This window comes from Sinocyclocheilus rhinocerous, unplaced genomic scaffold (assembly GCF_001515625.1).
Source record: "Sinocyclocheilus rhinocerous isolate Xijiao unplaced genomic scaffold, SAMN03320098_v1.1 scaffold2485, whole genome shotgun sequence".
NCBI lineage: Eukaryota > Metazoa > Chordata > Actinopteri > Cypriniformes > Cyprinidae > Sinocyclocheilus > Sinocyclocheilus rhinocerous.
In genome coordinates this window covers 117,305-128,865 of record NW_015637155.1, presented here as the reverse complement: position 1 = coordinate 128,865, position 11,561 = coordinate 117,305, and the positions used below count along the sequence as shown (strand labels likewise).

At 42.6% G+C, this 11,561-nt stretch overlaps 2 protein-coding genes across 3 annotated transcripts in view; both read right to left on the bottom strand.

Annotated features, from left to right (window-relative positions):
* The window catches only part of LOC107748642 (receptor-type tyrosine-protein phosphatase S-like), a gene marked incomplete at its 3' end in the record, with an annotated part of 20,232 nt that extends 19,645 nt beyond the window's left edge, over nucleotides 1-587 (bottom strand). The window contains exon 1 of the mRNA XM_016563528.1: nucleotides 294-587. The remainder of the gene's footprint in view (nucleotides 1-293) is intronic.
* Nucleotides 588-7,594: 7,007 nt separating this feature from the next.
* fem1a (fem-1 homolog a) overlaps nucleotides 7,595-11,561 on the bottom strand; it is a 9,240-nt gene continuing 5,273 nt past the window's right edge. For both annotated transcript variants that reach the window (XM_016563527.1, XM_016563526.1), the window contains exon 2: nucleotides 7,595-9,058. In XM_016563527.1, the coding sequence (XP_016419013.1) occupies nucleotides 8,435-9,058 (624 nt within the window). In that variant the 3' untranslated portion in view covers nucleotides 7,595-8,434. The remainder of the gene's footprint in view (nucleotides 9,059-11,561) is intronic.

Genomic DNA, 11,561 nt, shown 5'->3' with positions numbered 1-11,561 from the left:
TGTGTGTGTGAGAGAGAGAATGTGTGTGTGTGTGTGTGAGAGAGAGAATGTGTGTGTGTGTGACAAACACAGAACAAGAATGGCAACCACTCATATATTATTGTACTGTTCTTCTTTCACAATATTTTTCTAGATATTTCTTCACAATTACAGTTTGCTTTTTTTAGCAGCTCATTAAAACTGAATTAAAGAGCAGGTTCTGTCTGTGTTTGCATATAAAACTCATGCATTGTAGAAATGATATTCTTTGTGCTGGTAGTATTTTATGTTTTATTTGTTATTTGTAACGTTACCAGACTACAGCAGACGCGCTGGTTTGCATCAGTGTATCAGTGCCAGACGGGCTTTGTTCGCTGGAGTCCCAGTGAAGCGGCTCAGTAATTTTCCTTCATATTTCGCTGTTATCATCAGCCATGATCGCTCAGCAGGTCAGAAAACACACATCGCTTCAATTATCGGCCGGATCCGCTCAGTGTTTCAAATGCACGAGGCGTAGGTTTGAAATGTGAACCCGGAGACAGAGAGCCGAGCATCTGGAGCGAAACCCGGACAAAGGCGCAAACGCGTCTGGATGCGATCGAGCAACGAGCCAATAACCGCTCGGAGAAATCATCTATTCCTCTCATCAATAACTCTCTGAACACAGTAGCAGCGCGCAGGTAGCGCAGGTTGCTCTCCGGGAGGACGCAGGTGTAATCTGAGCACATATGCGATCATTTCTCAACATACACGAAAAGAGCCGCGTTTACCTGCGCGAAGGTGCCTTTGAAGGAGACTCGAGCATCATATTCCGCTCTCAGGCAGAGCCTCCGGAGAGTCTTGAGCTCGTTGATGTCACTGATGCTCGCAGGCAGAGCCTCTCCTCCTCGGTACCCTCCTCCTCCTCCTCCTCCTCTTCCTCTCGGAGATGACGTCACTCAGTCCGCTCCTCCAGAAACAATGAAGCGTCTCGCGACAGATCGAGCTGCTTTTCGATGAAGAACCCTAAAGGAAAAGAATTCGTTGCATTGATCTACATTTATTGACTGGATCTGGGCAGAAATTTGACAAATGACAAAAATGATATTTTAAACATGGGGGGAAATGTCTCTGTGAACTTATAACACATTGCCTGTTCTATTAATTAACAGTTAAAACTGTTTTAAGATATGGAAATACAGTTGAAGACAAAAGTTTACTGCAAAATGTTAACTATTTTACATCAAAATAAGAGGGATCATACAAAATGCATGTTATTTTTTATTTAGTAGCTACTGACCTGAATAAGATATTTCACTTAAAAGATGTGTACAAATAGCCCACAAGAGAAAATAATAGTTGAATTTATAAAAATGACCCCGTTCAAAAGTTGATGTTTCTTCATACTGTGTTGTTAGCTGAATGATCCACAGCGGTGTTTTTTTGTTTAGTGATAGTTGTTCATGAGTCCATGAACAGTTAAACTGCCTGCTGTTCTTCAGAAAAACCCCTCAGCTCCCGCTCATTCTTTGGTTTTCCAGCATTTTTGTGTTTTTGAACCCGTTCCAACAGGAAGATGTGTACATTTTTCTTATTTTGCCTAAATATCTTTTTTTTATTTTTTCTTCATTTAGCACTGCCCTTCAGAACCTACAGAAGATACTTACATGTTTCCCAGAAGACAAAATAAGTTAAATGTACACATCTTCAAATTAAAAAAGTTTTCACCCCCGGCTCTTAATGCAACATGACATTTTGAACTAGAAGGATGTATATCTTCTTTTACCTTTTGCATTTGTTTTATACTGTATTCCAGTGGATGACATTTTTATGTAGGAAAACGTTCTAAAACAACTAAAAATCAGTTTGAGGTCAAATGTCAGGCTGTAATGCGCCGTTGTCCCGAGTTCGAGTCCCGCGAGCATTTCCCAATCCCACCCACTTCCCATCTGAAATACTGCAAAGGCAAAAATGCCACAAAAAATATGTCGGGCTGTAATAACAATGGAAAGATTATTTTCTTACACTGAATTCGATTGTAAATGACTTCTGAGATGGATGCAGAGGGAACAGTAACAGAAGCACGGAGCTCGTGGCGCCCTCTAGCGGCCGCGCACGGAACTCTTCTCCCGCTGATGTCACTCGAGCTCTGAATACAGGACTGTGATCCGAGCGAAGAATGGGCTCCATTGTCTTTTATTCTCCGATCCGAGGCCAGCTGGTCACAGAGGAGCTCAGATGACCCGGCAGATGCATTTACAGAGGATCCAGATCAGACTCGGACAAACCGCATCATGCAGCTTTACAGCAGGTTATATGGTGATTGAAAAGACATTTCTTTGTGACAAGAACGCAGTCTTTACAGCAAACCCGTCATCCCTAACCCTAACCAACCAGCTGGGGCTACAGTTCACATGAATAGTTAAATAAAGATCACTTGTGAGCATTTAAGGGATTTCATTTATAAACACAGGTCAGTCTGGAAACCCATCTAATGGTGAGGCAGTGTTGTGGCATTAAAATAAAAAATTAGAATTTACTTTAAAACTACTTTGTTGGTAATTTTCTTTGCCAGTAGAAATAGCTAGTAAATTTCACAAATAATTACAAAGAAATGGCAAGCAAAACATTGAATTAAATGGGGATTTTTTTTTAAAGTAGAAAGACTGAAGTTGTATTTTATTGTGACATGAAAACACATTACAAAGATACAAGATGTGCTTTCCATCCACAGCTACAGCATCTGAGCGTTTATCAGAGTCTGATGAGAGAATGTGCTCCTGTGATCCGAGACGGAGCAGTTCTCTCGCACTCTTCTCCTTAAGCTGCATCCGAAAAATACTGACTGAAAAACTTATGCAAACAATATTTGTTTTACCTTTGCATTGAATATTGCAGATGAAAATTGTAGAAATGTGTTAAATTAATCCCACTGCAGTTTTGTATGGTATAATAAATCAAGTGTGTGATTGCATTTTGAATGCAGCGTATGCTACGGCTACACGGATACTGAAAACATCTCTTTCAGCACTATTTGACTTCAGGCTAAAAAAAAACAAATTCCTCTTTTCTTAAATCTTTCCCTGTCTGGCTTGTACTTATTTGAATGCTTCCGGTGTGTATTTGCCTCTTTAAGATGAATCGCTTGATGTATTCCCAATTGTAAGTCGCTTTGGATAAAAGCGTCTGCTAAATGAATAAATCTAATCTAAATCTGCACATCTCAGAGCTTTATTTCATCAGTGTCTTCCAGCATCTCTTACCACAGCACATATAGAAACGACACAAGCCCATAAAGAGCGTTTAAACAGAATGTCAATAAAGCGTTTGGCATTAATCAGTTCTGATGGGACACGATGTAATGCTGCTCCAGACCTTCAGGACGACTGACCCCAGAGCCAAGGGTTCGATTACACGCACAGGACCCTAGAATAGTCCAGGAACACAGGCGCGGCTCTCAGGAGACCCTCACACAGATGATCACCACACTATTTATATCTGCTCGCCCCAAGATCGGGTTTCTGGTTTTCTGTTTGAACAAACAAGACTGAAGGGGAATAAAACACACAGCATTACTGTTAAATAACATACAACATCCAAGACATAGCTTCAAACATTATATTTCTGTAGATAAAGGCTAGAGTATTAAATACAATAGAATTAAACTGGCACTGATGGAAATGACTGAAACGCTGCGTGTGTGTAAACGTGACATGATTCTGTCAGCAAACAGCCTCAGACGAGCCATTAAATGCTCATTAATCAGCTGTCTAATTACTTGAACGAATACATTTCATTTCTCTGTATTTTTTGCTGTAGTTTCTGAAATATAGGAGGGGATTGAATAATGAATTACAACAACAACAACAGAAATAATTCTTCGATTCCTCAGAGTCTGATGAGAGAATGTGCTCCTGTGATCCGAGACGGAGCAGTTCTCTCGCACTCTTCTCCTTAAGCTGCATCCGAAAAATACTGACTGAAAAACTTATGCAAACAATATTTGTTTTACCTTTGCATTGAATATTGCAGATGAAAATTGTAGAAATGTGTTAAATTAATCCCACTGCAGTTTTGTATGGTATAATAAATCAAGTGTGTGATTGCATTTTGAATGCAGCGTATGCTACGGCTACACGGATACTGAAAACATCTCTTTCAGCACTATTTGACTTCAGGCTAAAAAAAAACAAATTCCTCTTTTCTTAAATCTTTCCCTGTCTGGCTTGTACTTATTTGAATGCTTCCGGTGTGTATTTGCCTCTTTAAGATGAATCGCTTGATGTATTCCCAATTGTAAGTCGCTTTGGATAAAAGCGTCTGCTAAATGAATAAATCTAATCTAAATCTGCACATCTCAGAGCTTTATTTCATCAGTGTCTTCCAGCATCTCTTACCACAGCACATATAGAAACGACACAAGCCCATAAAGAGCGTTTAAACAGAATGTCAATAAAGCGTTTGGCATTAATCAGTTCTGATGGGACACGATGTAATGCTGCTCCAGACCTTCAGGACGACTGACCCCAGAGCCAAGGGTTCGATTACACGCACAGGACCCTAGAATAGTCCAGGAACACAGGCGCGGCTCTCAGGAGACCCTCACACAGATGATCACCACACTATTTATATCTGCTCGCCCCAAGATCGGGTTTCTGGTTTTCTGTTTGAACAAACAAGACTGAAGGGGAATAAAACACACAGCATTACTGTTAAATAACATACAACATCCAAGACATAGCTTCAAACATTATATTTCTGTAGATAAAGGCTAGAGTATTAAATACAATAGAATTAAACTGGCACTGATGGAAATGACTGAAACGCTGCGTGTGTGTAAACGTGACATGATTCTGTCAGCAAACAGCCTCAGACGAGCCATTAAATGCTCATTAATCAGCTGTCTAATTACTTGAACGAATACATTTCATTTCTCTGTATTTTTTGCTGTAGTTTCTGAAATATAGGAGGGGATTGAATAATGAATTACAACAACAACAACAGAAATAATTCTTCAATTCCATTTTCTTTACAGTTTCTTGGTTTTGGGGTGAAATATGACCTGCCCATGATTTATGAGACAAATGTACATAACAGCATTAATTGAAGACATGTAAATGAGCTACATCAGAAACTCTAATTATCAGAGACACACTCAGACATTTATGGAAATATTTGTTCTAGCACGCAGAAACTAAAACTATAGCACGACATTAGATGATCAGTGCAGCTATTTAGAGTAAGCACGTCACATTCTGAAGCTGTCAACAGGAAGAACTTGCCTAACGACTGGAAAGCGTTTGGATGATGATCTGATGCGTTTGTGCTGCGATCGTCCCGACCTGAAAGAAAACCCACAATCAATGGCTCTTCATGGAGCCCACGGATGGATTCAGATGAGCGTCAGTCGTTCCTGAGACCAACAAACATCACACAGACAGACGGGACACTTGCATTTTATTCAGGCATCACCATACACATTTTTGTCTTGTAGTAAATGGTCTTAAATTAACCAAATCACGTGTATAGTTTCTGAGAGACGTCTCTGGTTTTTGAGGTTAAACAAAGTGTTAACATTTCCAAAGTGCTTTCACAGGGTGGCTTTTACAAGGACAGACCGGACAACAGAGAAATAAATCACTTCAGCAACGAAGTCTTACCAAGAATAGAAACTTACAGGCATTTAGAATAAGACTACAACGCATACGAAGCTTTTCACGTAACCCTGCATAGGAAAAGAAAACACAAAACAACCTGGGTTGCCCAATCCGTCACTCCAAATCCACCGCTGTTAATAAACTGCATAGATATCAATGTAACGTCAGCCATTCAAAAATAGCTGTTCTCATACAGGCGGGATAAAGTCCCAAGTTCTATATATTACAGTCCGTCCCCAGAGGAAGGAAATTCAGTAAAAACACATTAAAAGCACAGCCGCACAAATTCAAAGCCGTTAGAAAAGACAACCGCGTAAGGCTAGCATTTGGCACCCCGGGGTCCTTCAGGATCATCACTGAGAAGAAACAACTCTACACCATGTTCCCACTCTGGACGAGAGACGGTCTGATAGAAAACGCTTGCATTTCAATTTTGCATTAATGCTCTGATCATGCGATCGAGAAGCAGTTTGTGACGCCCTGAAACAGACCCTGTCAGTCAAAGACAAGAAGAGAAAGAGGCAAGTTTCCTGGAAGATTACCAACGGCTCACGTAAACGTCCACCTCGAGCGCTTCGGGAGCGAGAGCATCACTGGCCGGTTGGGTGGATGACTGCTGGGGGTCAGTGCAGCTCGATGAAGGCCTCCATCTGCTCTGAGATCAGCCCTCTGTAGGGCAGCCTGTGTCTCTCGATGGCACGGGCCGCCAGACACGGCAGCGTGACGTGGTTGAGCGGGTGTAGCGCGTGTCGCCCGCTGCTCTGCTCGTCCAGCAGCTCGTAGGCCGTCTTGTGCTGCGCGTTCGTGGCGTCGAAGTGCGCTCCGGCCCGGATCAGCGCCGCCATGATCTCCGGACAGCCGTTAGCGGCGGCGATGTGCAGCGGCGTGTTGTTCTCGCAGTCGCGCGAGTCCACATCAGCGCCGCACTCCAGCAGCAGACTCGCCACACACAGCGACGGGAACCGCCCCACCGGGTAACGGCCCACAGACGTGGTGTCCTTGTCCACAGCCATGTGCAGCGGTGTGTAGCCGCTCCGCGCCCGCGGGTGGAGCTTCAGCAGCCGGTACACGGTCTGCCGCTTCTGGTGCTCCTGCTCCGGAGCGCTCTCCAGCTTCTCCAGCAGGAACAGCAGGTGCAGGATGATGCACAGCGCTTTGGTGAACTGCGGCGTCTCCGGAGGACTGTCCCGCTGCGCCACGGCACGCTCCACCTCACGCACGCTCTTCTCCAGAACACCCATCAGATCCTGGGGACCACCACCAAACACGTTACCAACACTAAAACTGCACTCTTACAAATAAAGGTGCTTCACCATGCCATACAAGAACCTTTCTTGTCTAAACGGCTCCATCAAGAACCTTTAACATCTGAAGAACCTTTCTGATTCACAAAATAAAAAGGATGGTTCTTTAAAGAACCTTTGACTGAATGGTTCCAGCTGTCTAATTACTTGAACGAATACATTTCATTTCTCTGTATTTTTTGCTGTAGTTTCTGAAATATAGGAGGGGATTGAATAATGAATTACAACAACAACAACAGAAATAATTCTTCAATTCCATTTTCTTTACAGTTTCTTGGTTTTGGGGTGAAATATGACCTGCCCATGATTTATGAGACAAATGTACATAACAGCATTAATTGAAGACATGTAAATGAGCTACATCAGAAACTCTAATTATCAGAGACACACTCAGACATTTATGGAAATATTTGTTCTAGCACGCAGAAACTAAAACTATAGCACGACATTAGATGATCAGTGCAGCTATTTAGAGTAAGCACGTCACATTCTGAAGCTGTCAACAGGAAGAACTTGCCTAACGACTGGAAAGCGTTTGGATGATGATCTGATGCGTTTGTGCTGCGATCGTCCCGACCTGAAAGAAAACCCACAATCAATGGCTCTTCATGGAGCCCACGGATGGATTCAGATGAGCGTCAGTCGTTCCTGAGACCAACAAACATCACACAGACAGACGGGACACTTGCATTTTATTCAGGCATCACCATACACATTTTTGTCTTGTAGTAAATGGTCTTAAATTAACCAAATCACGTGTATAGTTTCTGAGAGACGTCTCTGGTTTTTGAGGTTAAACAAAGTGTTAACATTTCCAAAGTGCTTTCACAGGGTGGCTTTTACAAGGACAGACCGGACAACAGAGAAATAAATCACTTCAGCAACGAAGTCTTACCAAGAATAGAAACTTACAGGCATTTAGAATAAGACTACAACGCATACGAAGCTTTTCACGTAACCCTGCATAGGAAAAGAAAACACAAAACAACCTGGGTTGCCCAATCCGTCACTCCAAATCCACCGCTGTTAATAAACTGCATAGATATCAATGTAACGTCAGCCATTCAAAAATAGCTGTTCTCATACAGGCGGGATAAAGTCCCAAGTTCTATATATTACAGTCCGTCCCCAGAGGAAGGAAATTCAGTAAAAACACATTAAAAGCACAGCCGCACAAATTCAAAGCCGTTAGAAAAGACAACCGCGTAAGGCTAGCATTTGGCACCCCGGGGTCCTTCAGGATCATCACTGAGAAGAAACAACTCTACACCATGTTCCCACTCTGGACGAGAGACGGTCTGATAGAAAACGCTTGCATTTCAATTTTGCATTAATGCTCTGATCATGCGATCGAGAAGCAGTTTGTGACGCCCTGAAACAGACCCTGTCAGTCAAAGACAAGAAGAGAAAGAGGCAAGTTTCCTGGAAGATTACCAACGGCTCACGTAAACGTCCACCTCGAGCGCTTCGGGAGCGAGAGCATCACTGGCCGGTTGGGTGGATGACTGCTGGGGGTCAGTGCAGCTCGATGAAGGCCTCCATCTGCTCTGAGATCAGCCCTCTGTAGGGCAGCCTGTGTCTCTCGATGGCACGGGCCGCCAGACACGGCAGCGTGACGTGGTTGAGCGGGTGTAGCGCGTGTCGCCCGCTGCTCTGCTCGTCCAGCAGCTCGTAGGCCGTCTTGTGCTGCGCGTTCGTGGCGTCGAAGTGCGCTCCGGCCCGGATCAGCGCCGCCATGATCTCCGGACAGCCGTTAGCGGCGGCGATGTGCAGCGGCGTGTTGTTCTCGCAGTCGCGCGAGTCCACATCAGCGCCGCACTCCAGCAGCAGACTCGCCACACACAGCGACGGGAACCGCCCCACCGGGTAACGGCCCACAGACGTGGTGTCCTTGTCCACAGCCATGTGCAGCGGTGTGTAGCCGCTCCGCGCCCGCGGGTGGAGCTTCAGCAGCCGGTACACGGTCTGCCGCTTCTGGTGCTCCTGCTCCGGAGCGCTCTCCAGCTTCTCCAGCAGGAACAGCAGGTGCAGGATGATGCACAGCGCTTTGGTGAACTGCGGCGTCTCCGGAGGACTGTCCCGCTGCGCCACGGCACGCTCCACCTCACGCACGCTCTTCTCCAGAACACCCATCAGATCCTGGGGACCACCACCAAACACGTTACCAACACTAAAACTGCACTCTTACAAATAAAGGTGCTTCACCATGCCATACAAGAACCTTTCTTGTCTAAACGGCTCCATCAAGAACCTTTAACATCTGAAGAACCTTTCTGATTCACAAAATAAAAAGGATGGTTCTTTAAAGAACCTTTGACTGAATGGTTCTTTGCGGAACCAAAAATGGTTCTTCTATGGCATCGCTGAAGAACCTTTAAAGCACCTTTATTTTTAAGAGTGTGTTATATACAGTTGAAGTCAAAAGTTTACATACAGAATCTGCAAAATGTAAAATATTTTACCAAAATGCATGTTATTTTGTATTTAGTACTGACCTGAATAAGATATTTAACTTAAAAAAAACATGTACATATAGTCCACAAGGGAAAATAATAGCTGAATTAATAAAAATAACCCCGTTCAATGTTTACATATGCTTGATTCTTAATACTGTGTTGTTAGCTGAATGATCCACCGCTGTGTTTTGTTTAGTGATAGTTGTTCATGAGTCCCTTGTTGGTCCTGGGCCCGTATTCACAAAACATCTTAAAGTTAAAAGTAGCTCATAACTCACCAATTTAGGAGAAAAATAATGGGCGTGTCAGTCCTAAATGTAGAAACAAGTATCACAACGCATACGCACGCTTTCCCCTAAGCGTAAACAACGCTTATTACGCAGATTACGTTCATGCATGCGCTTTCTCTCTGAACGTAAACAACGCTGATTACGTCGATTACGCTCTTGGGTACTCTCCAAAATGGCGGAAGACATAACTCGGGTGAGAAGAATTGTTGAAAAAATTGTTATTTTTGTTTTCTTTGCGCTCAAAAAGTATTCTCGTAGCTTCGCAAAACTGAAGTTGAGCCACTGATGTCACATGAACTGTTTTACTGATGTCCTTACTACGTTTCTGGACCTGGGAACATTACAGTTGTGTTGCTGTCTATGGGAGGGTCAGAAAGCTCTCGGAGTTCATCAGAAATATCTTAATTTGTGTCTGAAGATGAACAAAGGACTAACGGGTTTGGAACGACATGAGGGTGAGTAATTAATGACAGAATTTACATTTTGGGATGGAGTAACCCTTTAATGTTAATTATTTAATTGAAAAATATTTAGTGTGGGCCTATTTATTTTATTTGTTATTTTAAACATTCAGGATTCAGTGTGTTTTCGTTTTATCATCTTAATTTGTTAATTAAGTAAAAAATATTTAGTGTAGGCCTATTTATTTTAGTCTTTTTATTTATATTATTTTATTCAGTTTTTCTCTGTTCTCAGAAGCGCTGCAGGTGCGGGATAATCTGACGATGTGTGAATCCAGGCTCTGTTGTTGTTCTGTATGCGGCTGTTTGCACGTTAAAATAAACCCGTGACAAAAAATGTTTGTATTTTTAATGGGTCACAGACACTCATCCATTCTATTTTTATTTAATACTAATTTATTATTCTAATCTTATCAGTTAACGGTTAATGTTCGGATCACAAGTAACAAGTAACAAGTAATGGTTGTTGGTCTGGAAAATTAACCGAAATGAACATCCCTATAAGAAACGTTTGACGATAATGAGCCGTGATTACTCTACTCTGTTAATTAAAAGGCTGTTGATTTGCATATTCACTAATTGTTTACGAGAAGCATAAGAGGCTGACAAGTAGCTGAACATATACTTGTTTAATTAGTGACACTTAGCCTACGTTTTAAAATCTTTATTTGAATGTGGCAACATTTTTATTTTTAAACCTTTATATATGGCAACATAATATCGCACTGTACAATATTTCTATGAATAAATCAGCTATCAGCCAATCACTGTGTGCATAGTTAATAAGCACTCTGACATCATCCATACACGTCGGTGTCTATTAAATTATTCATGAGACTGCGTGTTCTTATCCTATGAGAAGAGGGTTCGCTTAATTATGTGTCGATTTGCTGTGACAGACGCTTCAGTCTGTGAGATGACATCACAGTGACAACCAATAGGAGTGAAGAATCTGTCAGTGGCGCTCACACGTCACCGCCTCGAGTGCAGGCAAGACAGGACAGATTTCCGGAGCGATTTCACTGTTTTATATGATTTTACTGTAACCACATGCATGGATATAAAAAAACATGATGCGTAGAAAAGAAACGGTTGGCTGTTGAAGTGAGTTTGATGCATACATTGATGGTTCGAGTTGTTATTTATATGATGCAGTGAGCAGTTTAGCTCCGGTTAAACATCACATTTTCATTTTTGGGTGAACTATCCCTTTAAGCTGTGTGTGTTGTCTGTCTCCCCTCCCCCTCCTCTGCTCCGCTGCGAACCACGCCCACTTTTTTAGCATTTTTTAAAACTGTGTTGAACTAACCAGTGCTGGGGGGGGGGGTTCATGACCCTTTAAGACTTCTCTCTATTCCTTAGTACAAGTTTGTCTTGGCAGCTTTGTGAACAGGTTTTAAAGGGGTCATATTATGCGATTTCAAGTTTTCCTTTC